The following is a 27,140-nucleotide window of genomic DNA, read 5'->3' on the forward strand; positions in this document are numbered from 1 at the left end:
AACACCGGCGAACCGCCTCCACCGGGGTAGCATTCCGATTAGACCGCTTCCGCGTCAATCACGGCCGTTCTCCTCTCGCGATTGGCTCTCGGCGCTAGTCCGATTGGTGCGAGCCCGCCCCCCTCATCCGGCCCGTGTGTTCTTATCCTCCTAACGACAGCCCTCTGATTGGCTGCGCCCGGGGGGGCGGCCGAGCGATTTTTTGATTGGTCGAGGCGACAGGTAGCTGGGCGCGAGGGCGCGCCGAGCCCAGCCGGACTTGAGGTGGGGGGGAGGGAACAACGACAGCATTCGTGGATTTGGGGTAAAACTCCTGATTTCGGGGGCACGAGGCGTGGGTTTGGTGCACAGCGCCTGGTTTTGGGGTCCAGTTGATTTGGGGGGCATAAATCGTAGTTTTGGGGGCAAAGCAGCCGGTTTTAGCGCACAGCACGTGGCTGTGGGGCGTAACTGCGGTTATGGGGCGGCACTGGGGGACACAGCGCCCAGCTTTGGGACACAGCACCCAGCTTTGGGACACAGCGCCCAGCTTTGGGACACAGCACCCAGCTTTGGGACACAGCACCCAGCTTTGGGACACAGCACCCAGCTTCGGGACACCTGGTTTGGTGGCACAGCACCCGATTTGGGGGCAAATCTCTCATTTTTGGGGGGTACAGCTCGCGGTTTTGGGACACCGTTCCCAGTTGTGGGTCACAGCTCCTCGTTTTAAGGCATAGCTCCTAATTTTGGGACGCCGCTCCTGGTTTGGGGCCAAAACTACCGGTTTGAGGGCAGAAGTCCTGGTGTTGGGGCACAGCTCGTCACCCAGAGACCCTAAAAAGCTGTTCCAGGGGAAGCTGCCCCACATCTCCATGCCCCCACACCACTGCCCCAAGCCTCTGAGCCCCCCCCAGCTGCACACACACAGCACCGTGCCTCGCTCTGCCCCAGAGCAGGGCACAAAGGGTCATTCTCTATCACAGGACCGGCTTGGAAGAATCGGCTTTTTGTTCCCCGAGAGACAAACAGGGCGAGGAGCAGCACAGCAGGGAGGCAGGGGATGGGGCAGCAGCCCGAGCCAGGCGCAGGGATGTGGCTCTGAAGGACAAAATCCACGGGCACCAGCAGGGCTGGGCGCTGCTCAGGCACAGCGTGGCGCTGCCCCTTGGCCCTGCGAAGGAATGGGGCCGAGACTCAGCTCAGAGCCGTCCCTGTCCCGTTTCCTGCATCTGTCTGGCAGCAGCAAGAGGGGAAAGAAATTAATAGATGGGCGGGCAACAGCGCGCTGTGCCAGGCAGGGCTGGGTGGGCACCCCCACCTCTCCATTGGGATGGGAGGCACGGGTTGGCGCTGACAGTGCCGTCCCCAGGGCTGTGGGTGCCGTTAGGGTGAAGCTGTGGTTTCAGAGCCGTGTCAGTGAGGTGTGGGGCAGTGCTGCGCACGCACGGCTTGTTGCCATACCTGCACCCAGCAGCGGCTCCTGGGCACGGCGTGGAGGACACGGATGGCAGCGGGAGGTAAGCAGGAGCAAAAAGCAGCGCGTTCTGCCCAGCAGGTGAGCAAAGGTTCTGCACTCACAGGTCAGCGCTGCAGCAAACAGGAGTGCTGTGTCCTCCACGAGAGGGAGACTCGTGCCCGAGCCAGGCAGGGAGTGCAGCCCGGCTGTGCTGATGCTGTCCTCACCTGCTCCGTGCTCAGCCCTCGGGAATCCCCCCCCCCAACCTCCTTACATGGAACCCAGGATAGAGTAACAAAATGATTTATTGTCATTTCCTCTTATTGTAGAGATCCATTATGTACAGAGACTGTAAAAAAACCATAAGAGCCTTCTGAGAAGAGCAATTACAGATGCTGCTGGAAATAAAATCACAGGTACTGGAAGGAACTGAGAGTCAGTTCGCTTTGATCGGGGGAACGAGCCTTTGAGGGAGTCTCTGTCCCCTTTCAGATATCCTTGATGACCTCTTCCAGCTCCTCTTTCGTGTACATGTGGAACTTCATGCCTGGCTCCACGGTGGCAAGCTGAAAGAGAAGGAGCAAGGGGTTAAGTGTGCCCGCATATGTGAAGTGACAGCATGGGGCAGGGAACAGAGAGCAGCCACAGCAGACAGAGCAGCTGTTCCTTCCCTGCTGCCTGATCTGCCAGCCCAGCAAGATCATTCCACCCCGTAACACGCTCTTTGATTCCCTAAAATAGCAGCCTGCCACAGAAATAGCTTGTAATTGACTCAGTCTCCTCATAGTAGCAGTGGAAGGGAACATCTATGGGGAGCTCTCAGGCCCTGCTGCTGCTTGCTGGGAAAGGATGCTCTGCTAAGGGAGCTCCTCGGGCTGCAGCTCAGCCCTGCACCCACCTCCAGTAGCTGGGCAGTGCTCTGTGCGGCGAGAGGACGGGACAGCAAAATCCTCAAAGGAGGATTGCAGATTCGCCGTGCCAAAGCGCATTTCTGGTTCCTGTGCTTCGTAAAATGCCTGCTGTGTGACCAGAGCGGGTGGCAGCAGCACAGAGCTGGGCGCAGCGCCCTGCCCAGGCAGCTGGGATGCATCACCAGGACACAAGGCACTGCAGAACAGCAGCGCTGCCAAAGGGACTCACGCGGGACTCCTGTTTGCACCCAGCATGGGAGCCCAACATCCCGGCAGCTGCTGCAGGCACCAAGCACTGCTGGAGCTCTGGGGGATGCTCACAGATACCCCAGCACCTGGGGTGCCCTGCGTGCATGGCTGCAGGGAGTGATGTGCCCTCAGCCAGTGCTGTGGCTGCCCAGCTTCTATGGGCTGAGTCATGGACTTCCAGATGCCACTCCAGGTAGCTCAAATCATGCACACGTGCTGACCTGGCACCGAAACTCCACCAAACCATTCCCTTACAGCCTCTGCAGGGAATAATTCATGTAAAAGCATAAAGCCGTTTCAGGCTCCATTGCTGCCCACGGATTCAGCTCTCCATCACCACATTCCCTATTCTTCCCCTTGCTGCTAGGTGAAAAAATCCCCACGCAGGAAAGAGGGAAGAAAAAGCGGAGCACCACAGAGTTGTGCAGAGCTGGAAAGCAAAGCAGTTCCGTCAGTGAAAGACTTTCAACCAGAAGGGTGACTTGAGTCAATGGTGACCTTTTAATCCTCAGCACATTCCTCTCGTGCTTAACCCCAGTGTGATTCCTCCATAGGTTCAGAGCCCTGCCAAGCACAGTTAAGCCCTGTCAAACGGGGACATGCCATAAGGATACTGTACATGCAGCTCTGCCTCAGTTCTCTCCCACTGTACAGCAGAGGAGCCCTGAAGCTGCTCAGGAACGAGCTGCTCTGCGTGTGATGGGGTGCAGCTGGGAAGCAGAATGCAGCCTGGCATCATTTTGAGGGAGCGCGTGGCTCCTTCCCGTTCTGATGAAGGCAGTTAAGCACGTCAGGAGAGCCTCCAGCAGCAGCAGTTAATAAAAACAACGGGGTGCACACTTGAAGGCTGTGTGGGAAACGGGCTCCAGAGCTCAGAGGACAGGAATGGGAGAACAGCAGGAGCAGAGTCAGAACAACACGGTTCTCAAAGGTCTGGCATCTCATAGCCTGCCAGAAATAGAAGCAAACTCTATCCACCGGCCTTGCTCATCATCTGTCTGTTATTGCTAACGAGCTGGAAAGGTGCTGTTGGTTTTTATGTTAACTGTTACTACCTGAGCAGCAGCATTACAGCCACGGAGGCTGCAGGGCCAGCACACACCTGGCTCACACTGAGCCCTGCGAGAGCTGCAGCTTGGCTGCATTCATTCCTGGAGGCTTCACCTCTCCAGCCCTTCTGCCCAAGGGATTTTTGGCCACCATCCCAGCCTGAATATAGCAAGTCCAGGAGCTGTATAATTTTCGTTCCTTCTAACGTTACGAGTAGCAGGGGAAAAAAGAATGGCTGAACACGGGAAGAAAAAGTGATCCTGCTGGCACGGCAGCTGGCTCTGTCTGGGGAAGGGCAGGAGGGGCTGTGCTCACCCCCCCACACACAGCCCACGGCCCTGCAGCCCAGGAGAACTGCTTGCACCAGCACTCCTGGACCAGCCCAGCACGCAGCCTTGTTGCACACATCCAGAAACCCCAAATCAAGCTCCCAGCACTTCCCAGCCCACCCAGCATGCTGCGAGCAGGCCGTTCAAACTGCAGGAGGGTCCCTGGGCACAGGCTGCTCACAGATCCCCACTTACCTCAATGTTGGTTGCATTCAGTTTCTCCTCCATAACTTGCTTCAGGATGACGAGGGAAGATTTGATGGCTTCTTTCAGCGTCATGGACTGTAAAACAAACCACTCCCTCACTGCACTGCTGATGCCCAAGCAAGCATTTGTTCCGCGTTACCCCTTTAACTCCAACAGCGGGCTGCTCTCCCTGCTTCTTCTCTCTAATCCCTTAAGCTGCCACTGGCAGTAAATTTAAAAGCTTATCAAGTTATCTACTGTATCAACAAGAGATCAAAGCACACTGTTTGCGAAGGACAGTGACAATTTCAAGGATGGCGACTTTCTGCTTCTGTATCCCTTTTTCTAAAGCTTAAGAGCCGTTAAGCCAGGCACACAAACCTTCCTGGCAGGAGCAGGGCACAAGGGTCCGCTTCCCTTCACCGGTTGCTGCCTATCAAGCAGCTCCCCCCACAAGCTGGGCTCCTGGCAGAAGCCTTTGTGCTTTAATAACACAAATCCCTGCATGAGGGGAGCTGGAGCCAGAAGGCTGCACAGCACTCAGATGGATGATAGCTGTGTGTGCAGTAACTGCACTGGGAAGATGGTGAATGAGCCACAGAACGCAGAACTCTGGCAATTCTGCTGCTTAATTAGATTATGGAGGCTTAGGCTGGAAGTCTTCAAGGCAATCAACAGCATCAATTATGCTTTTCATTATAGTGTTTGATTTCCTTTGACACAAAGCAGGCAGCTCCCCTCCCACAGAGAGAAGAAAGTTGTTATTGAATATCAGATAGGATGAGGACTCGCAGAACAAAAGCTGTGAGCTTCACTGCTCAGAGCTGCACACCCAGAGGAACAATGCCACTTGTTTGGTTCCTTACCCTGCTGGCTGCAGCCATACCGAGCCCTGACGCTGTCTGGCCGTGCTCATGCAGCAGCATTTATTTATAGAGTACTTCCTGACATGGACTCAATTATCACCTGCTGGAGGCACAGCCTGGCATGCTGCACACCAGGTTCGTGTTCCACGAGGCAGCCTGAGCAGCCACAGCCCACAGAGGCACTGCAGCACTCCTCACACAGAGCTCCTCCACGCCGTATCTCATCGCTGGAGCAGCTGCCAAGGCCTGAGCCCAGCCTGGCACAGCTCCCCCAGCACACTGCCATAAGTCAGATTGAACCCAGCGCTGCCTTTACCTTGTGGTACACCTCCTGCAGTGAGCTCTGTGCTCCCTCTGAGGCAGACCCGATGGCTCTGGCGTCGCACTGCACGAAGGTCCCCGAGGGGTCCATGTGAAACCTGCAGGCGGCACAAGGACCGGTGAGCAGAGGCACATCACATCCTGCACCACAGCACCAGGGGAAACCCCACACAGACCCACAGCTCCACCGCACACCCAGGGCCACAAGAGCACAGACTGAGCTCCCGGCAGGACCGAGGTCTGAGAAGCACTCAGCACTCGCCTGCAGCTGATAAGCCAGGAGGAAAGCAGTGCACCCCAGCACTGCCCTCCGTGCTCGCGGCAGAACGTTTCTCCCCTTCCCTGTTTTCTTTAACAAAATCAGCAGGTTTTCAGCCCTGCTCCTGGGAGGGAGACCAAGGGGAGACTTTTTTGGGCTGGCTGTGCTGAGCCGTTCCCACCTCCAGCAGAGGCTGTGTTTGAAGCACCAGTTCGGGTTTCAAGCACTCCGCCTCCCCAAGGAATGTCACAGACGGCTGCGGATATTATGTTACCGTGGCTTTGCTACTCCTTTAGGGAAAGGTAGGAATAAACTCAGGACAAGGAGAGCTTTAACACCTCCCTGCCGCCCAGGAAACCACACGAAGAAAAGCAGAGGGTTCACTAAAGACACTGCATCCTCTCCAATCCTGAACAAGCAGCCTGCAATCATGCTGCCCTGGCCCTTGTTTTGCAGGGAAGGCTTAAATGCATTACCAAACATGTCAGGTACATAATGGGATAAACCCCAAGGGTTTGGCTTATGAAAAAACACAGGTTAAAAAGCCCTTGGCTGTTTCACTTTGAGGTTTTGTCTCTTCCCAGGATTACAGAACAGAACTTACAGCTGAGGTCCCTTCTCATCAACTCCTCCAAAAAGCAGCGCGACACCAAACGGACGAGACTGCAACAGAAAGCAGCCAGCGGGTCAGGCAGGGCTGAGGGCAGAGTCAGGGGGACACGGGGGGGTCTTGGAGCAGCCCAGCCCATCGTTACACACCATTGCACCAGGGTCTGCATCCTCCTCCCCAAACTGCAGCGCCAGGTTGGACACAGCCTGCGTCACACTCTCCACGGTCATGGTTTCATTGTAAGTGAACCAGTGATTCTGCAGGAAAAGAAAGCTTCAGATTATTGCTCTGCTCCCCGAAGATGACACTCCTGGGTCGTTCACAGGCTTCTCTGCAGCGACATCCCACTGAGAGCTTTGCCCCGGCCCCTCCTGACAGGCAATGCATACAGGGAGTGAGGTGCTCAGCCACGGGATGGAAGCTCTACAGACAGCCCTCGATGCAGAGCGAGCTGAGAAGTAGAGGAAGGGTCCCCCAGAACAGCTGGGGACATCTGGGCCTTGGGGTACCAAGGAAGAAGACAAAGGCAGAGCACTCCGTCCCCACACTTGTGGTACCCACTGAAGGAATGGGGTGAGACGTGGCATAAGATTCCCACCAAGTGTTCCGTGTAGAAAAGGAAAAACGCAGAGGCTGCAGCATCTGTTCTGTAGGAGCTGTGTGCAGGAAGCCACGCTGCACACAGGCCTCCCACTCCCACCAGCTCCTCTGCTCCAACCATCATCCCACACCAGAGACGCCCCCCAGCACTAAAACTGCTGTTCTGAGAAACGTCAGCTCTCACCTGAGTCTCCACTCTTGCTTTATCAATCAAAGTCTTGGCATCAGCTATTAAGCCACTCATGGCACACCCTGGAATCAGAGAGGGAAACCACGAGTCATCTCATCAGCAATTTGCAACCTGCTCTCCCCCAGACTTCCCACCACCCACGGTGCACACAGCAGGGCCCTGCGGGGGAGCAGCCAGCAGCGTGCTGCAGAGCACGGGGTGGGAAGGGTGTGGGCACAGAGCAAGGCAGTGCTTCCTATGGATGCCCACGCCAAGCTGGATGCCCTCCCAGAGGGCAGATGCACCACCAGGATCTCCCAGTGACAATTCCCACCCACCCTGATGTGAACCAGTTCAGGGAGACCCAACTGAGGCTTTTTCCAAGAGAAGCCAAGGGAAGGGGAATGCATCCCTCCTGCTGTGGGGTTCAGGAGCTGCCCCTGCAGGAGCCTCCCTGTTTAAGGGCTGCACCACGAGCACACAGCAAAGGGAAAGCAGACCCTGCAGGAGCTCCTAAGCACCACCACCCATCTCCTCGGCAATGTGGGTATTTTGGAGGCCTCCTGCTCTTCACACTGACATATTTGGTAACGAGAACTTTGCGGGCCTCCTCGGTGCAGCAGCAGGGATACAGGCACCAGTGCTCTGGGAGAACCTGGCCTCGAGTCAAGCCTTTACATTGCAGCAATTCCCTGCCCTCCCAGATCTAATTTTGGGATGAGCTTTCATCAGGGAGGTCACTGAAGGTGGGGGTGCTTCAGCTGCCTCTTCCTACTCCTGTAACTATGTCCTGCTGGCCTGCAGCCTGGAAAACCAGCGAGCAGGACCCGGTGCTCACTGGGAGAGCTGAGCATTCCCTCTTGGATTGCCAGAGCTGCCTGCAGGAAAGGCTTGTTCTGAAACACAGCTTCTGAAACTCACAGGGACAGAGCTTTACTGCATGTATTTACACACAGCAACGATTGGATGGGTGTCCTGGGGGCAAGCAGAAGTACACTTCCCCTTACCTATATGGGAATCTATTTCTACAATCTTCTCGATGCTGCTGGGCTCCATGAGCGGGGAGGTGATCCTCTTCTCCACAGCCAGGCAGACGCCCTCCGAGGTCTGGATGCCGATGGCCGTAGAGCCGAGCTGCAAACAACCACAGTCACCACCTCCACTCCAAACAGGGACCAGCTGAGCACAGCTGCACAGCGCTCGTGCCAGCCTCTGCTATTTGTAGGCTCCTTGTTTTGGAGACAGACGCTTCAGGACAGAAACCTGTCCAGCCTGGCACTCCAAACTGAAAGCATTACAAGTGCACTTGTGGCAGACGGGAAGGTGAACACCATGATATTTCCCCGCAGATCAGAATCCAGCAGCTCCAGTTCTCAGGAACAAAGGAATGAGAACATTCATCAGCTGAGAACACTTAGAGGCTCAGAGAGGCCGTACAGCTGTGCAGCCACAGGTCAGCTTGCTCACAAGCTGCCTCCCACCTTCCTTGTCAGGGTTTAAAATTCAGAGCAAACTGACTCACTCTGAGCTGCACAGCAGCAAGCTAAGAGAATGGAAATCAAACCAGAGGGAGAAGAGTTGTGACTTTCTTTTTTTTAAAGGGGCACCACATCACAGACTGTGAAGTAAGGCTCCCTCAGCAGCAAAGAGAAAGCACAGCATTCCTTTGCTGTTTGGGGAGCATTGTGGACGTTAAGCACACGGTGCCAGATTCTGCAGTCAGTCAGGCTGTGGAAGCACTCAGGACCTTTGGCTTCAAAATGAGTTTTTCTGATTTTGGGAGCAGCACTTTTGGGTTGGCTTTGCTTTGTGGGGAAATGTTCCAAGCTGCAGCAGCCACCGATGCTTCCAGTCACACAAAGCAGATGAGTGGAGCTGCAGGAGGCGCCGCTGGGTGGAAGGAATTGAGTGCCGGGACACAGATCTCCTGCACTGCAAATTGAACATAAAAGGCTGGCAAAGAGCTGCTGGCAGGAGCAGCACCTATTGGGAAAGCAGTGCCTTCCCACTCCTGCTCAGAATTGCATTGCTCTGGGAAGGCGGCCAAACCCTGCTTCACTGCAGAGCAAGACCAGAGCATGAGAGAAAAGAACCTGCCTGGCTTTTCTCTGACCAAAATCACTCTGAAAGTTCATTTAACATTACAGCACGACAGCCAGATTGTGCTGACAATACCTTAATGGCCTCGATTGCATACTCCACTTGGAACAGCCTCCCCTCCGGAGAGAAAGTGTTCACACCCCTGCAAGAACATCAGAGATGTTGATGAGAAAGGCAGAAAACTGAAGTCCTGCTGACACAGGACAGGTGACACAGGAGGGCTTCGCACTCCTCACCCCAGCAGTGCTGGACTGGAGAGGCTTATGAAGCAGAACAGCAGATACCAGTGAGCTGGAGAGAAGGTTGTTCTCATCCCACTTTGCACTGAGGACACTGGAGACAGAGCCCAAGCAGCAAGCCCTCACTGGCAGATGTTCCACAGCCCCCCCCAAGACCCCCAGGCCCCTTCCCAACGTCCAAAGACACTGCTGAGACCGAGGGCTCCATCCCCACACGGACACCCCAATGGCTTCTATGCAGCTGCTGCCCCCACACCTGGGAAGGCTCTCATAGGAACACAGAACGGTTGGGCTGGAAATGATGGTCCCCAATCTGCTGCTGCGGGCCGGGTGTGCACCACCAGCTCAGGCTGCCCAGGGCTCCATTCACGTCCCTGCAGGGATGGGGCACCCACAGCTCCGGGCAGCGCAGCACCGCGTTAAGGCCGAGCGCTGCCCTCCTTACGGCCTCGGGGCGCTTCCAGGCCTTAAAGCGGCGGCGCGGAACCGAAAGCGCTTTGTGAGCACCGTACACGGAACGGAATCAATCCAGAAACGGAGCCGAGGCAGCCCCGCCTCGTCGTGCGCAGCTCCGCGGGGTGACGGGCGGCACCGGGACCGGGCCGCTGCCCGCACTGCCCGCCGCTGCGCCCCGCGGGGCTGTGGGAGCAGGCCCGTGACTCAGCCGCAGGCCGCGAGCGGCGGGGAGAGAGCGGGAAGAGCCGACTGGCGGAGAAAGGGCACTCACCGGTCGTACTCGGAGCGCGTGAGGAACATGGCGGCGGCGTCGGGGGGCGCGGGGGCGGTGCGGGGGAGGCGCGGCGGCGGCAGCGGAACCGGAGCCGCTCTGCCCTCGCCGGGTTCGCATCCACTTCCTGCCGACGGCCCGCAACGCGCACGCGCCACCCCGCCCCCTCGCGTCACTTCCGCCCGCGCCGGGAGCCCATTGGTGAGAAGAGAGAAGAGCGCGGCCAATGGGAAGGCGAGGAGGGCGGGCTCGGCGAGGAGGAGCCAAAGTAGAGGGGCGGGGCGAGGTCTGAGCGGCAGCAGAGCGGGAGGGGGCGGGCACACGCGCATGGGGGCGTGGTCAAACTCTATGTGGGCGTGGCCAGATGCGAAGCGGGCGTGGTTAGATGCGAAGTGGGCGTGTCCATGCGATGCCGGGCGCGGGGCAGCGGGCAGCGCCGTGGGGCGGGTGGGGGGCGCGGACCCCCGGTGGGTGCCGGTGATCAGCGGGTACCGCTCCGCTCCGAGCCCAGTGAGCCCCGCGTGGGCGTGGAACCCCCAGTATGGGGTGGCCGCCCTTCCTCCGTTCTTCCGCTTCCCCCCCCCGCGCGGCGCTTCCTCCCCGGTACGCGGCCGCACGCGGTCGCTGGGGATCCCCCGGTACTGTGCGGGGCGGGGTGCGGGGGATGCACCGCGTTCCCGGAGTGGGGGGTCCGGGAACGGCCCCGGGCGGCGTCGGTGCTGCTCCGAGGGTCCCGGTTTGGGGATGGATGGAGGGACGGACGGAGGTACCGGTGGGTGCCGGGGGCGGGGTTCACCCCACTACTGGAGCGGGGGGTGCGGTGGGGGCGGTCCGGGGCCGCCCCGTGCACGGTGGTCGCGGGGGGGCGGGGGCGGTCCGGGCTGTGCCCGGGGCGGGGCGGCTGTGCCCGCCCGGGGCGCTGGGGCTGCGGGTGGCGGCGCGGGGGCGGCTCTGAGAGCGGTGCGGCGGCGGCGGGCGGAGGAGGAGGAGGAGGAGGAGGAGGAGGCGGCAGCCCCCGACGGCCCCGACGGCCGCGGCCATGGCAGAGTCCGGAGCCCCCTCGGGCGGCGACAAAGCGCCCCGGCTCCAGGTAGGGCCCCGCTGCCACCCGTGCCCGGCACTGCTCCCGGTGCCCCCCTTCCTCCGCAGCCCGGTGCTCCCGCGGTGCCCCCGTTCACGCCGCTCTCTCCGTTCCGCAGGACCGGGTCCTGGCCGGGATGCGCTGGGGCCGCCTCCAGGAGCCGCTGGGCTTCGTCAAGGTGCTGGAATGGGTGAGTGCCCCCCGCAGCCCCCACGACACCCTCAGCTCTTCGCCTCCCTCCCCCTCCTTTTTTGGGGTACCCCGTCGTTGTATTAAAGCCCACAGAGGGACCTCGGAGCCCCCTGCCCGCACGCACCCCTCCCGGCTGTGGGTGGGGGGATCCCACAGAGGTCTCCTGAGGGGCTCCAGGTGTGGGGGCCGCTTGGGCAATTCATGCTGGCCTCCCCGGTGACCTTGAGCAGGTGGCAGCGCCTGGCCGTGCCTGGGGGAACGGTGACAGTGGGACCTATGGGGTGTGTGTGGGAGGTGCGGGGGGGCACATCGGTGAGTGGGGGGCGATGGGGGGCAGCGAACTCAGGAGGGAACGTATGGGGCATGGGGGGGCAATGCACGGCCCCCTCCCTGTGCCCCGTGCTATGAATGGCGCCAGGATTGGGTTTCAGGGCTGAGGGGAGGGCGGCATTTCAGCGGCACAGGTCTGGCACGGGGAAACTGAGGCACGAGTGGGGATCAGAGTGTGGGGGGAGGCCAGTGGCATTGGGGATCTCCTGCCTGAAGGAATGGGGCCAAGGAGGCTCAGCCCCCCACTGCGGCCCCCAGCACCGGGCAGCGTTGGCTGCGTAGGATCAGGCCCTGAGTGCAGCCCGAAATGGGAAGCGAGAGGAGAACCCACGGGGAACGAACGGGAGCCACGCTGCAGTGTGACACGTGGGGACGTCCCACGCCGGGGACAGGGACAGCTGTCAACACTCCCGGTTCCACGAGGGAACACCCACAGGAGCCCATCCCCGTGGCACTGAGCCTGGCTGGGAGGATTCCCCATAGCCCAGCAGCACTCGGGACAGTGCCACCACCTCCCCTATTGGGGCACGGGGACAAACCGCGGTGTCCCTCAGTGCGGACACTCCAGCACTTGGGACTGTGCCTAAAATTAGAGGGGATGAGCAGGGTTCTCCCCCCCCCGCCCCCCTCGGTGCCCCACGGCCCCGTTTCACTGCCGGTGCACAGAGCTGGCGCACACGGCTGACAGCTGCAGGGTGGCATCGCGCCCTGCATGGCCGTGACTCAGCGCCGGGGGGGGGAGAGATGTGGGGCTGCGGGGTCTCTGAGCACCCCCAGACCTCTGCACTCCCTTCCTGCAGCTCTTTGCCATCTTTGCTTTTGGGGCGTGCGGTTCTTTCAGCGGTGAGAGCGGGGCCACGGTGAAGTGCAGCAGTGAAACCAAAGAGATGAGTGCCGTTTCTGTGCAGTTCGGGTACCCGTTCAGGTGAGGGGTGGCCGAAATGGGATCCCCTGCACACACTGTGATTCCAGCGTGGCCACCTGGATGGGGCTGGGTGGGATGTGAGGTTAAAGCCCATGCTCGGTGCCGGCATCCCAAACAAAGTGTGGGGATGGGATGGGGACGCTGTGGGTTTGGTGCACTGGGGGCGGATGTGGGGCTTTCTCCACTCATGGGTGATGGTTTGTAGCACCTGCTGCATCACACGGGGGATTTGGGCACAGCCGTGGGGCCGTCCCCCAGTCCTGGCTCCGTGCCCCGCTTCCCCCAGGGACCCCTTTTGCCCCTTCCCCTGGGCACTCCCTGCCCCATCCCCATCCCCTCCCATCCCCTCCACCCTCCTGGTGCCACAGCCACCCCCCCGGCCCCATTCCCCCCAGGTTGTACCAGATCCCCTTCGAGATGCCGGAGTGCGATGGCGATCCGGAGCTGCGCATGGTGCACCTGGTGGGCGACTTTTCTGCCCCCGCCGAGTTCTTTGTGACCCTGGGGGTCTTCTCCTTCCTCTACGCCATGGCGGCTCTGGTGCTCTACCTGCGCTTTCATTCCCTTTACGCCGACAACAAGAAGCTCCCGTTCACGGTAAGGGCCGGGCGGCGGGCACGACTCCCACCCCACAACGGCGGCGCTGAGCCCGGCCCCACAACATCCACAGGACTTCTGCGTCACCGTCTGCTTCGCCTTCTTCTGGCTGGTGGCGGCGGCGGCGTGGGGCAAAGGGCTGAGCGACGTCAAGGCGGCCACGCGGCCCTCCAGCCTCATCACAGCCATGAGCGTCTGCCAGGGCCAGGACGTGGTGTGCAACGCCGGCACCACGCCGGCCATGGGGCTGGCCAACATCTCCGTGGTGAGCGGGGGGGGGTGGGCACATGGGGGGCTGCGTGTGTGTGCGCACGTGGGTTAGGTGTGTGTGCGTCTGTGGCTACATGCACATGGGGGTATCTGCATGCACATGGGGGTACGTGTGGGGGTACGTGCCCCATATAGAGGTGTGTATGGCCATGGGCGCCCTGCCCCATATAGAGGTGAATATGGCCATGGGCGCCCTGCCCCATATAGAGCTGAATGTGGCCATGGCGCCCTGCCCCATATAGAGGTGAATATGGCCATGGGTGCCCTGCCCCATATAGAGGTGAATGTGGCCATGGGTGCCCTGCCCCATATAGAGGTGTGTATGGCCATGGGTGCCCTGCCCCATATAGAGCTGAATGTGGCCATGGGTGCCCTGCCCCATATAGAGCTGAATGTGGCCATGGGTGCCCTGCCCCATATAGAGGTGTGTATGGCCATGGGTGCCCTGCCCCATATAGAGCTGAATGTGGCCATGGGTGCCCTGCCCCATATAGAGGTGTGTATGGCCATGGGTGCCCTGCCCCATATAGAGCTGAATGTGGCCATGGGCGCCCTGCCCCATATAGAGGTGAATATGGCCATGGGCGCCCTGCCCCATATAGAGGTGAATATGGCCATGGGCGCCCTGCCCCATATAGAGGTGAATATGGCCATGGGTGCCCTGCCCCATATAGAGGTGTGTATGGCCGTGGGCGCCCTGCCCCATATAGAGGTGTGTATGGCCGTGGGCGCCCTGCCCCATATAGAGGTGTGTATGGCCATGGGTGCCTTGCCCCATATAGAGCTGAATATGGCCATGGGTGCCTTGCCCCATATAGAGCTGAATATGGCCATGGGCGCCCTGCCCCATATAAAGGTATCTATGGTCATGGGCGCCCTGTCCCATATAGAGGTATTTATGGTCATGGGCGCCCTGCCCCATATAGAGCTGTGTATGGCCATGGGTGCCCTGCCCCATATAGAGGTGTGTATGGTCATGGGTGCCCTGCCCCATATAGAGCTGAATATGGCCATGGGTGCCCTGCCCCATATAGAGGTGTGTATGGCTGTGGGCGCCCTGCCCCATATAGAGCTGAATATGGCCATGGGTGCCCTGCCCCATATAGCAGTGTGTGTGGCCATGCATGCACACATATGTCTGTGCACACGTGGGTAAGTCCACGCACATGGGGGTGCGTGCGTGCATACATGGCTGTGTGCACACGAGTCTGCCTGCATGTGGGTGTCCGTGCGTGCACACGTGGACATGTGTGTGTGTGCACAGACTGGTTGTGTCTGTTTGCACATAAGGGTTGCATAGCACACACACGGGGCACTGGTGTGTTGCACATGCGTGCATACGTGTGTGCACACCTGGGTTGGCCAAGCACATGTAGACGTGTGAGCACAGGTGGGTTGCGTGCGCACGCACGCCTGGGGTTTGCACACGCATGGGGATGCATGCACACACGTGGGTGCCAACCCGCACAAGGATGCAGAGCTGAGCACCCACCGCCGTGCCATGCAAGGATGGCACCACGAAGCACGTGGCACTCGCAGCACCGTGGGAAGGGGCTGTATGGAAGGGGGAAGGGGGGGGCTGTGTGGTGCCACAGCTCCGTTCTCCCCCCACAGCTCTTCGGCTTCATCAATTTCCTGCTGTGGGCCGGGAACTGCTGGTTTGTGTTCAAGGAGACGACGTGGCACACGCAGGCTGAGCCCCGCGGGGACAGCGCGGCCGAGCAGGGCGCCATCGACAAGCAGTAGCCCCCGGGGGGGGGCACCCACCTGCACCCACCTGCACCCACCTGCACCCACCTGCACCCACCTGCACCCACCTGCACCCACCTGCACCCACCCACCCAGCCCCGGGGGCCTCGCGCCGGCCGCAGCCTGGGGGTGGGGAGGGGGGGTGTGGAGCATTGCTGTACCGAAGGGTCCCCGCTGTGTGCGGAGGTGGATAAAGGTCCTGGGAAGCCGGGTGTCCTGTGTGTGTATGGGGGGCGTCCTGGGGGGGTCCTTATGGGGGTCGTGTGTCCTATGGGGGTGTGTGGCTTTCGGTGCCCTGTGCTGCATGGGGGGGTGTTGGCATTGGGTGGCCTTCCCATATGGGGGGGGTTATGGCACTGGGTGTTCTACCTAACCCACACAGAGCTGTGTATGGCCATGGGCGCCCTGCCCATATAGAGGTATCTATGGCCATGGGCGCCCTGCCCATATAGAGGTATCTATGGCCATGGGTGCACTGCCCCATATAGAGGTGCGTGTGGCCATGGGCGCCCTGCCCATATAGAGGTATATATGGCCATGGGTGCTCTGCCCCATATAGAGGTACATATGGCCATGGGTGCCCTGTCCCATATAGAGGTATATATGGCCATGGGTGCCCTGTCCCATATAGAAGTATCTATGGCCATGGGCGCCCTGCCCCATATAGAGGTATCTATGGCCATGGGCGCCCTGCCCCATATAGAGGTATCTATGGCCATGGGCGCCTTGCCCCATATAGAGGTATCTATGGCCATGGGTGCCCTGCCCATATAGAGGTATCTATGGCCATGGGCGCCCTGCCCCATATAGAGGTATATATGGCCATGGGTGCCCTGTCCCATATAGAGGTATCTATGGCCATGGGTGCCCTGCCCATATAGAGGTATCTATGGCCATGGGCGCCCTGTCCCATATAGAGGTATATATGGCCATGGGTGCCCTGCCCATATAGAGGTATCTATGGCCATGGGTGCCCTGTCCCATATAGAGGTATCTATGGCCATGGGTGCCCTGCCCATATAGAGGTATATATGGCCATGGGTGCCCTGCCCATATAGAGGTATCTATGGCCATGGGCGCCCTGTCCCATATAGAGGTATATATGGCCATGGGTGCCCTGCCCATATAGAGGTATATATGGCCATGGGCGCCCTGTCCCATATAGAGGTATCTATGGCCATGGGCGCCCTGCCCCATATAGAGGTATATATGGCCATGGGCGCCCTGCCCCATATAGAGGTATCTATGGCCATGGGCACCCTGCCCCATATAGAGGTATCTATGGCCATGGGCGCCCTGCCCCATATAGAGGTATCTATGGCCATGGGCGCCCTGCCCCATATAGAGGTATCTATGGCCATGGGCGCCCTGCCCCATATAGAGGTATCTATGGCCATGGGCGCCCTGCCCCATATAGAGGTATCTATGGCCATGGGCGCCCTGCCCCATATAGAGGTATCTATGGCCATGGGCGCCCTGCCCCATATAGAGGTATCTATGGCCATGGGCGCCCTGCCCCACACAGCGCTGCGGATGGCACCGTGGCCGTGCCGCGCTGTGTCTCTGTACGCCATGAGCTGCGCCGCTCCACGCAGCGCCGTCCGCCCCACATCGGGCCGCAGCAGCGCACACCTCGCCGCGGGGCCGAGGTCCCTCCCGGCTGCCCCGCACCCCGCCCCGCACACACGGCCGCTCGGAGCCCCGGGGCGGGGACTGCGCCGCCCGTGGGGCCGCGGGGGGGCGCGCGGCGCATGCGCGGGGGCGCGCGCGCGGGGCGGGGGCGGCGGCGGCGGCGGCGGAGGGGGGGGTGCGCGCTCCCGCGGCGGCGGCGGCGGCGATGGCGGCGCGTGGGCGCGCGGCGGCGATGGCGGCGGCGGAGCGGCGGCTGCCGAGCGTGGACGAGTTCGCGGGGCAGAGCTGGAGCGCATGGGTGGAGCGGGCCGGGCCGCCCGCGGAGCCGGGTGAGGGGGCGGCGGGCCGGGAGGGGGGAGGAAGGGGGGGGATGGGGGGTCGCTCCCGGGGTTGGGGGGGGGTCACCGCCAAACGGGGCCGCGCCCGCAGCCCGCGCCGCCCCGCACCTCCCCGCCCCCGGGCACGGAGAGCGGCGGGCGCCCCGCGACGGGCGGTGGGAGACGCGCAGCGCGTCCCGCAGCGGAACCGGGGTGCGGGCGGCGGTGCGGGTGGAGGTGTGCGGGGAGCGGCGATCCGTCCCGTCGGTGCCCCGTCCTGCGGTCGCCGGGAGCGGGGTGCGCGGTACGGCGCGGCCGGGGGGAACGGGGACCCCGTGCGGTGGAGCTGCGGGCGGCCGGTGTGACACGGCTGGACGGCGCCGGGCACACGGAATGGCATCGCTGAGAGGGACCGCGAGCCCGGCGTGGCACGGCCGGGTACAACCGGGCGCCCGGTATGGCGTGGATGGACGGCGCTGGGCACCCCGTATGGCGTCGCTGCAAGAGGCTGAGTGCCCGGTATGGCACAGCTGTGCGCAACTCGGTGCCCGGTATGGCACAGCTGGACGGGACCGAGTGCCCATTGCGGCACGAGGAGACAGAGCTTGGTGCCCGCTTGGACGGCACCGAGCCCCCAGCATGGCACAGGCAGACAGGATCGAGCGCCCGCTGTGGCACAGCTGGATGGGGTGGCTGGGGACACGGTGCCCAGCTGGCACTGCCGGCCAGGACAGGTGCTGCTGGCGTAGCTGGGGGCACATGGGTGACCCGGCCCCAGGATGGGCCGACCCCACGTCCCCGGTCAGCCCCACGCACGGCAGTGGGGCCCTGCTGGTGCCTTCAGGCTCTGGGTGCTCCCTGCACATCACAGTGGCCACTCTGTGCCACCCGCTGTCCCCAGCTGTCACAGGGTGCAGCCGGGTGCCACACGCGGCACAACCTGATTCCGGGGCTGAGCTCTGGATTCATCCTCTGATTTTAACCTTTGTAATTGTCCTTTTAATTGCCCTGGGAGCACCGGCCGGTGTGGGGCAGCAGGGGGAAGCGATGGCTGCAGAGAGACGGGGCAGACAAGGCAGAGCTGAGGCCAGCACGGCTCAGGATATTGATGGTGGGATTCTGTTCCCAGCAGGGTTGGAGCTGGAGGAGAGCAGCAAGGGGAGCAAAAAACTGGACGCCATGACGCTGATCAAGGAAGGTAAGCTCCCCGTTTTGGGGAGAAAACCCCCTGTTTTGGGGCTGCACGCGGCCCCGGTGCCTGACCCACCTCCACCCCACAGACATGTCCATCTTCGGCCACTGCCCTGCGCACGATGAGTTCTACCTTGTGGTGTGCAACCACTGCAGCCAGGTGGTGAAACCTCAGGCCTTCCAGAAGCACTGCGGTGAGCTGGGGGGGCCGCGGGGAGGGGGCCGTGAAGCCGGCGGGGGGCTGACGGGGGGTTGTTCCCTGGACAGAACGGCGTCACGGCCCGCTCAGCAAGCTGTACGCCAAGTGCCACGCCGTCAATGGGCAGCCGGCGGGCAAAGCGCTGCGGGATAAAGGACAGGGAGCACGCAGCAGGGCGCAGCCGCTGCCAGAGAAAGCACAGAAGGACAACAACCTCTGGTGAGCAGAGCTGGGGGGGTCGCCGTGCCCCCCCCCCCCCCCCCGGTGCCCCCCGCCCCCCTCTGACCACCTCGTTTCTCCCCAGTTTGTTCATGCCGGTGGTGAACCTGGAGAAGATCCCCAGCCTCCCCAAGCCGGAGGGGCTCAAAGCGGCCCCCAAAACCCCCCCCAAAGCGCCCGCTGCACCGCCTGCCTCCAGCCCCGCTGAGCCCCCGGGGAGACCCTCCTCCACACCGCCTCCGCCGCCCAAAGAGCCCCCGGGGGCCGGGGGGGACCCACCACCACCAACTGCCAGCCCCGTGCTCAAAGCAGGGGAGAAGGAGCCGGGGGTCTGCAGGCCACCCCCCAGGGCCCACAAGAAGCTGACGCGTGAGTCCTGGGGTTCTGCAGGCTGGGGGGGGGTGGGGTATTGCTTTGGGACGGGTAATGGGACGGGTAGTGGGACAGGTAATGGGACGGGTAATGGGACAGGTAATGGGACAGGTAATGGGACGGGTAATGGGACAGGTAATGGGACGGGTAATGGGACGGGTAATGGGACGGGTAATGGGACGGTAGTGGGACGGTAATGAGACGGGTAATGGGACAGGTAGTGGGACGGGTAATGGGACGGGTAATGGGACGGGTAATGGGACGGGTAGTGGGACGGGTAATGGGACGGGTAATGGGACGGGTAACCGTGTCCCTCCGTGCCCAAGGGTGGGCTGTGATCCCAATGGCACAGCTTGGGGGGGGGGGAGCCCGCAGTGCTGGGCCCCACTGTGGGGTGGGGGGGCTGCGGTTCATTGGGGTCTGTGGTCCTTGAGGGTCTGTGGTCCGTGGGTGGATACCATCCACGGGGGGCTGCGGTCCACGGGGGGCTGCAGTCCATGGGTTCCTGCCCTGGCTCCATACACTGGTGGTGTGAATGCTGCTGTGGGGCCGGTGGGGGTCACGGCTTTGCCCCCCCCCCACACCCCACTGCCTCGTGTGCCCGCAGGGAAGGAGTGCGACCTGAACCGGCAGTGCGGCGTGCTGAACCCCGACACCAAGAAGGTTTGCACCCGCCTGCTCACCTGCAAGGTAGCGCCGTGCGTCCGTCCTGGGGGGCCCCGGGAGCAGCGTGGCGACGGGGTTTTGCCCCTCTGGTAGCGGGCGTTGGGGGGGGGTCTCCCACCCAAAAGGGGATGCGTGGGGAGGGGCCCTCGTGGCGTGACCCCCCCCCCCCCTCGCCCCACAGATCCACTCTGTGCACCAGCGGCGCGAGGTGCAGGGCCGTGCCAAGGACTTCGACGTGCTGGTGGCTGAGCTGAAGGCCAGCTCCCGTCGCGAAGCCCCGAAGGAGAAAAGCCCCCCCAGGAAGGACCCCCCCGGCACCGAACCGCCCCCCCCCCCGCTCTGCCGCAGCCCCCCGCCGCCCCTCCCGGCTCATCGCCCTGCCGCCCCAGACCCCCCCACGCCCACTGCCCGCCCCCCAGGTGAGCTCCCGCTGTGCCCCGCCGCTGTCCCCCCCCCACTTCCCAGCCGTGTCCCCCCCCGTCTCTCACCGCCCACCTCCTGCACAGGGCTCGGCTTTCCTCCGACAGCGACCCCGAGGAGGGGGACGGGGGGCTCTTCCCCTTCCCCCTGCCCAAGGAGGGGGGCAGTCGGGGGTCCAGCGAGGACAGCGAGGAGGAGGGGGCTGCTGAGGACGCCCACCGCCCCGACTGCCACTACGCTGCCCGCCCACCGCGGCCTCAAGCGGTGAGTTGGGCTGGGTGCCCCCCGCTGCGGTGTGGATGGGGGGGGTCACCCGGTCTGACCCCCCCTCCCCCCCCGCCTCCATCCCTCATAGTTCTGCACCTTCGGGAGCCGCTTGGTCAGCCCTGGCTGCTACGTCTTTAACCGGAGGTTCGACCGCTTCTGCTCGGCGCTGAGCTCCATGCTGGAGCGGCACCTCAGCTCACACATGTGGAGGTAATGGGGGGGGGCCGGGGGGGCTGCAGAGTTCACCTGGTGTCCTGCTGCACGGTGTGCCGGGGGGGACACAGAGCTGTGGGTTGGGTGCTGTGGGCTGGTGGGGCTCCCAGAGGGGAGGGGAGTGGTGAGTTGGGGGGGGTCCCATTTGGGAAGAGAGCAGAGATGGGGGGGCGGGTCACCTTGGAAAAGGGAACAGATGCTGGGGGGGGTCCTATATGTGAAAGGGGCAGTGAGAGGAACCCAGGCAGCGGTGACTGGGGGATCCCATTGGGAAGGGAGCAGAGATATGGGGGGCTCCTGTCTGGCTGTGAAACAGTGATGTGGGGGGGTCCCATCCGGGACAGCAGTGATGTCAGAGGGATCCCATCAGTGGAGAGGACGGAGATTTTGGGGATGAGGTTCCATGCAGGGAAGGCACAGTGACGCGGGGGGGCTCCAGCCGTAGCATGAATCCGGGGGGTTCCATGCGTTGAAGCTCAGCCCTTTGGTGCTCCCCATCTCACCTCCCCCCCCCCCCCACAGGAAGATCCCTCCGGCCGCCGACCCGCAGCTCCCCGCCGCCCCGGCCCCCCCCAGCCCCGCCGGCCCCGCCGCTCCGACCCCCCCACCCCACTCTCGGACCCCCCCGACGCCCACCGGTCCCCGGGACGGCCGCGTCCCCGCCGGCATCAATTACACGGTGGGATCCCCGCACGCGGCCGCCGCCTGCAGCCAACCGGAGTGCGGGGGGGGCGGCAGCCAATCCATCACCTCCCCGCTGCCGGCCAACATCCCCTCGCCCTCCTTCAGCAAGTTGCCTTCCACCAAGGCCAGCAAATCCTCCCGAGCCAAGGAAGCGGCCGGCGGGACGGAACCGGATTCCGTCGCCCGTAAACGCAAACAGCCCCTGGGGGCGGCCGCCAGCCCCCCCTACAAACGGACCTGCCCCGGGGACGGGGCGAAAAGCAAAAACCCCGCCTGCCAGGTGTCGGCACCCCCCGGCAAGACGAAAACCACCGCGGTGGCAGCGCTCAACGGCTCGGTGTGTGCGGGCGGCAGGCTGAAACGAGCGCTCCCCCCGGACTGCCGCCCCCCCCTCAGCGCCGCTCCGGAACCGCGGGGCTCTCCGTTACACGGGGCCGGGGTCCCCCCGCCCCCCCCCCGCTGCATTTCGGAGGATGAGGTGAAGAAGCGCAAGAACTCGGCCACGTATTGCCGGCCCTCCAAGCCCAAACACGTCGCCCCACCGCCCGCCCCCCCGCCCGCCCCCAGCCCCGCGCCCCCCGACCTGGGCTGCTCCGTCCGTAGGAAGAAACCGGGCAGCGCCCTGAGCTTCGAGGAGAAGCGGAGCGTCTTGAAGGTAAGGGCCGGGGGGGGGTCGGGAGGGGGCCACGGGGCGCTGGGGGGGTTATGGGCGCACCCACATTGTGGGTGTTGGGGGTTCATCCACGTGTGCGGGAGCTGAGTGGGGAAATGGGGGGGACGACACCGGGCGCAGCACCGCGGATTGCCCTGAACCTCGGCTTGTCCAGCATTAAGGGGCGGGGGGGGAGGGAGGGGGGCAGCACGGGGACCCTCCGGGGTCGCCCACATCAGCCCCGGGTTGGGGACCCCGCGGTGTTTTGTTGAACACCCGCATCCAAACCTGAGGACACAACCCGGGGGGGGGACCGGCGTGGGGCTGAGCTCACACGGCGGCTGACCACCCTCCCCCCCTTTTTCCTTTCCCCCACCCCCTCCCCACCTCCATCCCGCAGTCCAAAGCCCATTAACGGAGGGTTCGGGGGCTTCCACCGCCGTCCGGGGCGCTGCGCATCACGGAGCTCCGAACCGCCGCCGAGAAGCGCCGAGGGGACAAAAAACAAAAAAAAAAAAAACAAAAAAAAAAACGAGAAAAGGAGAAGAAAAGGGAAAAAAAAACAAAAAACAAAAAAACACCACCACAAAAACCCAACAACAAAACGTAACCTCCAGAAAAATACCTCAAGACTCTGATCCTGTTCCGTTGCTGCTAAACCAACCCCCGGGGAGGGGGCGGCCGGGGGGGGGTCCCCGTGCAGGACTGACCGCCGGGACCGCGGGTATTTATAAGGATTCCTATCGCTGTTTCGGTTCGGTTTGGGTTTTTTTTTTTTTGGTTGGTTGGTTGGTTTTTTTAAAAAAAGAGAAAAGGAGAAATTGGTGTTGTGTGGGTCTGGGGGGGGGGGGGAGCAGCGGGGGTCTGTGCGGTGTTTGGGACCCCCGTGGGGGATTTGGAGTCCAGCGGGGGACCGGTTGGTCCCATGGAGTCCTGGTTCACCGAGGGGCTGCGTGTCCCCAGGAGCCCCCCCGGGTCCGGCAGCGCGAAGCCCCGCCTCCCCTCGTGCGCCCCCCCCCCCCCCCCCTTCGGGGGACCCCCCCGGGGGCAGAGGGGTGCGGGGGTCTCCGGTGCGTTGTGAGACACGAGTGGGGAGCGCACGTTTCTTTATTGTCACCGATGCAGCAGCGCGGCGCTGGTTGAAGCTGAGGACGCAGACATGGGGGGGGGGGGGGCTGTGGGGGTCAGGTGTGGGGTGGGGGCATTTCCCACCCTGGGATCCCCTGCGAAGGGGGCGGCAGCGCTCCCCCCAGGACGGCCCCAAGGAGGGGGGGCTCAGCTGGCGCTGTGGCTCAGAGGAAAGGGGCTGTGCCCCATTTCCCCCCCCCCGTCGTGGGCAGCAGCTGCGGCCTCGGGGGGGTCATGCTTCCCCGGGGGGGGGGGGAGGGGAGAGTCATGCGTCACGATCAACATGCGGGAGGCAGCGCTGTGCGGGGGGGCATCCACGCAGCAGGGACCCCCGTGTGCTTGGATGCTGTCACCGGTGGGGGTCCCACTGCACCCGGGCCCCCGGGGGGGGGGCTCCACGTCACAGCATCCCAACCGCAGTCCTCACATCCCTCGTGCTCTGCAGAGCCGGCGGGGGGGGAGGGGGGGACGGGGTCCACACCGTGCCCCCCCCCCACTACACCACGATGGGGGTGTCGGAGAACACCGAGCTGACCGAGTCCGGATCCGACACCTTCCTCTGCGCCCGGGGTCCCTCCCTCGGTGCCCCCCCCACCACCGCCGCCATCGGTGGGCTCCCCCCGGCTTTGTACCTCCCGTTCTGCCCCCCCGGGGCGGCGCGGTGCCCGGCGACGCGGGACCTCGGGGGGGGCGGGGGCTCCCCGACCGCGTGGTTGGGGGTAGCGCTGAGCACGGAGGAGTTGAGGCTGTCGTCTCGGGGAGGGGCGGGCGGCTTCTCGGCGGCGCGGCAGCAGCAGCGGCACGGGGTGAGGTACAGATAGATGAGCACCAGCACCACGCTGAGGATGCAGCCCACCAGCGTGGTGTAGGCGGTGTTGAGGCCGTCGTGGGGGCCGTGCAGGGTGAAGTTGTGCACCAACAGCTCCACGTAGAGCGTCTCGTTAAAAGCCGGACCGGACACCCGACATGCGTACGTCCCTCCGTCCTCCGGCCTCAGCGCCCGCAGCTGCAGGCTGCCGTTGGCCAACACGGCCGCGCTCCCGTTGCCGCCCTCCTCCGTCACCCTGTCCCCCCCCGGCGTCACCCAGTGGCGGCCGTGCGCTGCCCGCAGGCGGCTGTCGCAGCCCAGCGTGACGCTGTCCCCCAGGTACGCCTCCAGCACGGCTTCTTTCGCCTCGCTGCAGTTGAGCAGCTCTCGGGATCCCAATTCCAGGATGGCCACCGGCGCCCGGTTCGGTGCCGACGGCAGCTGGCATCGCAGCTCCTCCTGGAAGTCCAGCACGGCGCTCAGCCGGCGGTGGCGCCCGCGGGCCAGCAGCTGGAAGAGCGGGCAGTCGCAGCCCAGCGGGTTGCCGTGCAGGTAGAGGCGGTCGCGCAGCCACGCGGGCAAAGCCTGCAGCTCGGCGGCCGGCAGCGAACGCAGGCGGTTGGAGGAGAGGTCGAGCAGGGAGAGCTGAGCGGGGCGGCTGCCGTCGCGGAGCAGCTCCAGAGGGAAGCGGGCGATGTGGTTCCGACCCAGGTAGAGCTTGCGGAGGCGGCTCAGGTTGTCGAAGGCGGAGCGGTCGACGGCGGAGATCTCGTTGTTGTAGAGCAGCAGCACCTCCAGCTCGGGGAGGTCGCTGAAGAGGTTCTCCTCCAGTGCGCGGAGGCGGTTGGAGGACAGGTCCAGGTGGCGGAGGTGAGGGACGTGGGTGAAAGCCTCGGTGGAGACGAAGGCCAAGCCGTTGTGCGCCAGCAGCAGCGCGTGCAGGTGTGCCAGGCGGCCCGGCGCCCAGTCGGCACGCAGGCGGCTGATGTTGTTGTGGCTGAGGTCCAGCACGGCGGCGAAGCGCGGCAGCGGGGTGGGCACGGAGCTCAGAGCGGCCTGGGAGCAGCTCAGGATGTTGGAGGCGCAGACGCAGCGCGTGGGGCAGCTCCCGGCCACCGGCACCGCCGGCACCGCCAGCACCGCCAGCACCGCCAGCACCGCGCCCGGCACCGCCATGGCACCGAGCGGGGGGAGGGGGGGATGGGTCACGGCGTGCGGCGGTGCAGCATGGCACGGGGTCACAGCTTGGGTCACCCGATGTCACAGCTGAAAGAGCCTCGGTCACCTCAGTGCCACCGCTTGGAGGTGTCCTGGTCAGCCGGTGTCGCTGCGTTGGGTGGTTGTGGTCAACCAGTGTCACGGCATGGAAGGGCCTTGGTCAGCCACTGTCACTGCCTGGAGTGGCTGCGGTCAATCAGTGTCACAGCAGGGCTGTCCCAGGTCGAGCAGTGGTAGCGCAGAGCAGCTTTGGTCACCCAGTGTCACCGGGGTGGCTTTGATAACCCGGTGTCACAGCATGGGATGGCCTTGGTCACGCAGTGCCACAGCACGGAGGTGTCCTGCTCACCCACCGTCACTGCGCCGGGTGTCACGGCGCTGCTGTCCCCGCTGTCACAGCCCGGCTGGCTCCGTTCAGCCCCCGGTCGGTCGGCGCTGCGCTCACCGCCGTCACCACGTGGATCCCGCCGTTATCACCGCGCGGTGCGGCCGTGCCGGTGCCGTTACACGGCGGGCCGGTTCCGTTCCCCCCTCCGCCGCTCCGGGCCGGGTACCGCCGCACCACGTGACCCGGTTCGGTACCGCTGCACCACGTGACCCGGCCCGGCCCCGCCCCCCCGCGGAGGATGCTTCACCCCCCCCCCCTCCCGCCCTCCCACCCCCACCCCTCCGGGTATTACCGGAGCCCAAGGCCGGGCCGAGGCGAAACGAACCGAGCGGAGCCGAGCCGCGCCGGAATGAGCCGAGCCGAGCCGAGCCGAGCCGAGCCGAGCCGAGCCGAGCCGGGCCGGGCCGGGCCGAGCCCCGCACCGCGCTGCAGCGCCCGCGCCCCGGGACGGCGCTCAGGGGGGCGGACCCGGCGCGGCGACCCCCGCGCACGGCGCGTTCCTATTGGCTGCCGCCCCACAGCCCGCAGCCAATCGCGGAGGCGCCCGCTTAACCCCTCGGAGCCCGGCCCGGCCCCGTCATCTCCATCCCACCCCCATCCCCAGCTCCAGCCGCATCCCGATGTCCAGCCCTGCCCCGTTTCCATCCCCGTCTCCGTATTCATCCCATCCCCATCCCCGTTCTGGCCCCGTTCCACCTCAGTCTTTGCCCCCATTCCCACTCCATCCCATCCCCATCCCTATTCCCATCCCTATATTCATCCCATCTCCATATATTCCCCATCCCATCCCCATTCCCGACCACCTCGCATCCCCATCCCTGTCCCCATTTCCATCCCCATCTCTATATTCATCCCATCCCCATCCCTCTTCCGGTTCCTTTCCCTCTAATTTTGGACCTGAAATAAATAAACAACGCCATCCCTCTGTCCCCATCCCATCTCTGTCCCTGTCCCCATTTCTAGCCCTATCCCAACACCACCTCCATCCCTGCCCCCATCTTCACACCCATCCCCATCCCTGTCCCTATTTCCATCCCCATCCCTATATTTATCCCCATCTCCATCCCAGCCCCCCAAACCCACACCACCTATGCTAAACAACCACCCCCAGCCACCCTCCTCCCCCCCCTCCCCCCCCGAGACCACCCCCCATCCCATCCCATAGAGCCACAACAGCCCCCATCCCCCCCCATCCTCTGTGCCACCCCACACTTGGGGTCACCCTGCCCGGGATCCCACCGAGGAGCACCCCTGGGTGCTGCTGTGGGGGATGGTGGGGGGGTTGGGGGGGGGGGCAGGGCAGCAGCCCCCGTGACGCTCAGTGCTGGCTCTGCTTCCCGGCTGTATTTTTAGATGCAAACATTTGTGCCACATTATTATTTTATTTATTATTTTTTTTTTTTCGGGTCCAAAATTAGAGGGAAAGGAGCTGGAACAAACAGCGCCGCGATGATGCAGCTCTTTATTTCCGGGGGGGGCTGCAATCAAAGGGGAGCCCTGCAGTGCAGAGCGGGGTGTTCCCAGGGTCCCGTCCCCCCCCACCCTACTGCTGCTATCACCACAGACCC

General features: G+C 63.4%; 4 protein-coding genes across 5 annotated transcripts; 2 read left to right on the forward strand and 2 right to left on the reverse strand.

Annotated features, from left to right (window-relative positions):
• Nucleotides 1-1,725: 1,725 nt before the first annotated feature.
• Nucleotides 1,726-10,213, reverse strand: PSMA5 (proteasome 20S subunit alpha 5). Its single transcript, XM_085210542.1, has 9 exons — nucleotides 10,055-10,213; nucleotides 9,164-9,230; nucleotides 7,996-8,122; nucleotides 7,004-7,071; nucleotides 6,369-6,476; nucleotides 6,214-6,272; nucleotides 5,346-5,448; nucleotides 4,173-4,259; nucleotides 1,726-2,004 (listed from the first exon to the last, which is right to left on the reverse strand). The coding sequence occupies exons 1-9, from the start codon at nucleotides 10,081-10,083 to the stop codon at nucleotides 1,927-1,929; spliced, it is 726 nt and encodes a 241-aa protein (XP_085066668.1). The 5' UTR covers nucleotides 10,084-10,213; the 3' UTR covers nucleotides 1,726-1,926.
• A 247-nt stretch (nucleotides 10,214-10,460) lies between these two features.
• On the forward strand, nucleotides 10,461-15,410 carry SYPL2 (synaptophysin like 2). Of its 2 annotated transcripts, XM_085210549.1 has the most exons (7): nucleotides 10,461-10,826; nucleotides 11,254-11,325; nucleotides 12,458-12,582; nucleotides 12,978-13,179; nucleotides 13,253-13,444; nucleotides 15,064-15,216; nucleotides 15,257-15,410. In XM_085210549.1, the coding sequence occupies exons 1-6, from the start codon at nucleotides 10,596-10,598 to the stop codon at nucleotides 15,193-15,195; spliced, it is 954 nt and encodes a 317-aa protein (XP_085066675.1). In that variant the 5' UTR covers nucleotides 10,461-10,595; the 3' UTR covers nucleotides 15,196-15,216; nucleotides 15,257-15,410. The 2 variants fall into 2 exon arrangements, with proteins under 2 accessions (XP_085066675.1, XP_085066676.1); XM_085210550.1 differs by lacking the exon at nucleotides 10,461-10,826 and adding an exon at nucleotides 10,981-11,144 and having other exon boundaries at nucleotides 15,064-15,410.
• Nucleotides 15,411-16,913: 1,503 nt separating this feature from the next.
• On the forward strand, nucleotides 16,914-22,854 carry ATXN7L2 (ataxin 7 like 2). Its single transcript, XM_085210544.1, is given in 12 exon segments — nucleotides 16,914-17,159; nucleotides 18,280-18,345; nucleotides 18,428-18,532; nucleotides 18,606-18,756; nucleotides 18,842-19,125; nucleotides 19,736-19,818; nucleotides 19,976-20,126; nucleotides 20,129-20,213; nucleotides 20,301-20,478; nucleotides 20,570-20,691; nucleotides 21,217-22,033; nucleotides 22,431-22,854. Coding segments are annotated over 12 exon segments (2,181 nt in total). The 5' UTR covers nucleotides 16,914-17,035; the 3' UTR covers nucleotides 22,446-22,854.
• Nucleotides 22,855-23,182: 328 nt separating this feature from the next.
• Nucleotides 23,183-25,851, reverse strand: AMIGO1 (adhesion molecule with Ig like domain 1). Its single transcript, XM_010727089.2, has one exon. It carries the CDS (start codon nucleotides 25,140-25,142, stop codon nucleotides 23,655-23,657), a length of 1,488 nt encoding a protein of 495 aa, XP_010725391.2. The 5' UTR covers nucleotides 25,143-25,851; the 3' UTR covers nucleotides 23,183-23,654.
• Between the last annotated feature and the right edge of the window lie 1,289 nt (nucleotides 25,852-27,140).

Source organism: Meleagris gallopavo, chromosome 28 (genome assembly GCF_905368555.1).
Source record: "Meleagris gallopavo chromosome 28, MGAL_WU_HG_1.1, whole genome shotgun sequence".
Lineage (NCBI taxonomy): Eukaryota > Metazoa > Chordata > Aves > Galliformes > Phasianidae > Meleagris > Meleagris gallopavo.

What these genes read in the sequence shown, in the direction of transcription:
- SYPL2 (XM_085210549.1), top strand. Translation starts at nt 10,596, where the DNA reads ATGGGGTGGCCGCCCTTCCTCCGTTCTTCCGCTTCCCCCCCCCGCGCG. An exon ending in TCGTCAAGGTGCTGGAATGG is followed by an intron (nt 11,326 to 12,457) that starts GTGAGTGCCCCC and finishes CCCTTCCTGCAG; the next exon opens with CTCTTTGCCATCTTTGCTTT. An exon ending in GGCTGGCCAACATCTCCGTG is followed by an intron (nt 13,445 to 15,063) that starts GTGAGCGGGGGG and finishes CTCCCCCCACAG; the next exon opens with CTCTTCGGCTTCATCAATTT.
- PSMA5 (XM_085210542.1), bottom strand. Translation starts at nt 10,083, where the DNA reads ATGTTCCTCACGCGCTCCGAGTACGACCG. An exon ending in AGAAATAGATTCCCATATAG is followed by an intron (nt 7,072 to 7,995) that starts GTAAGGGGAAGT and finishes CTCTGATTCCAG; the next exon opens with GGTGTGCCATGAGTGGCTTA. An exon ending in TGAATGCAACCAACATTGAG is followed by an intron (nt 2,005 to 4,172) that starts GTAAGTGGGGAT and finishes CTTCTCTTTCAG; the next exon opens with CTTGCCACCGTGGAGCCAGG.
- AMIGO1 (XM_010727089.2), bottom strand. Translation starts at nt 25,142, where the DNA reads ATGGCGGTGCCGGGCGCGGTGCTGGCGGTGCTGGCGGTGCTGGCGGTG.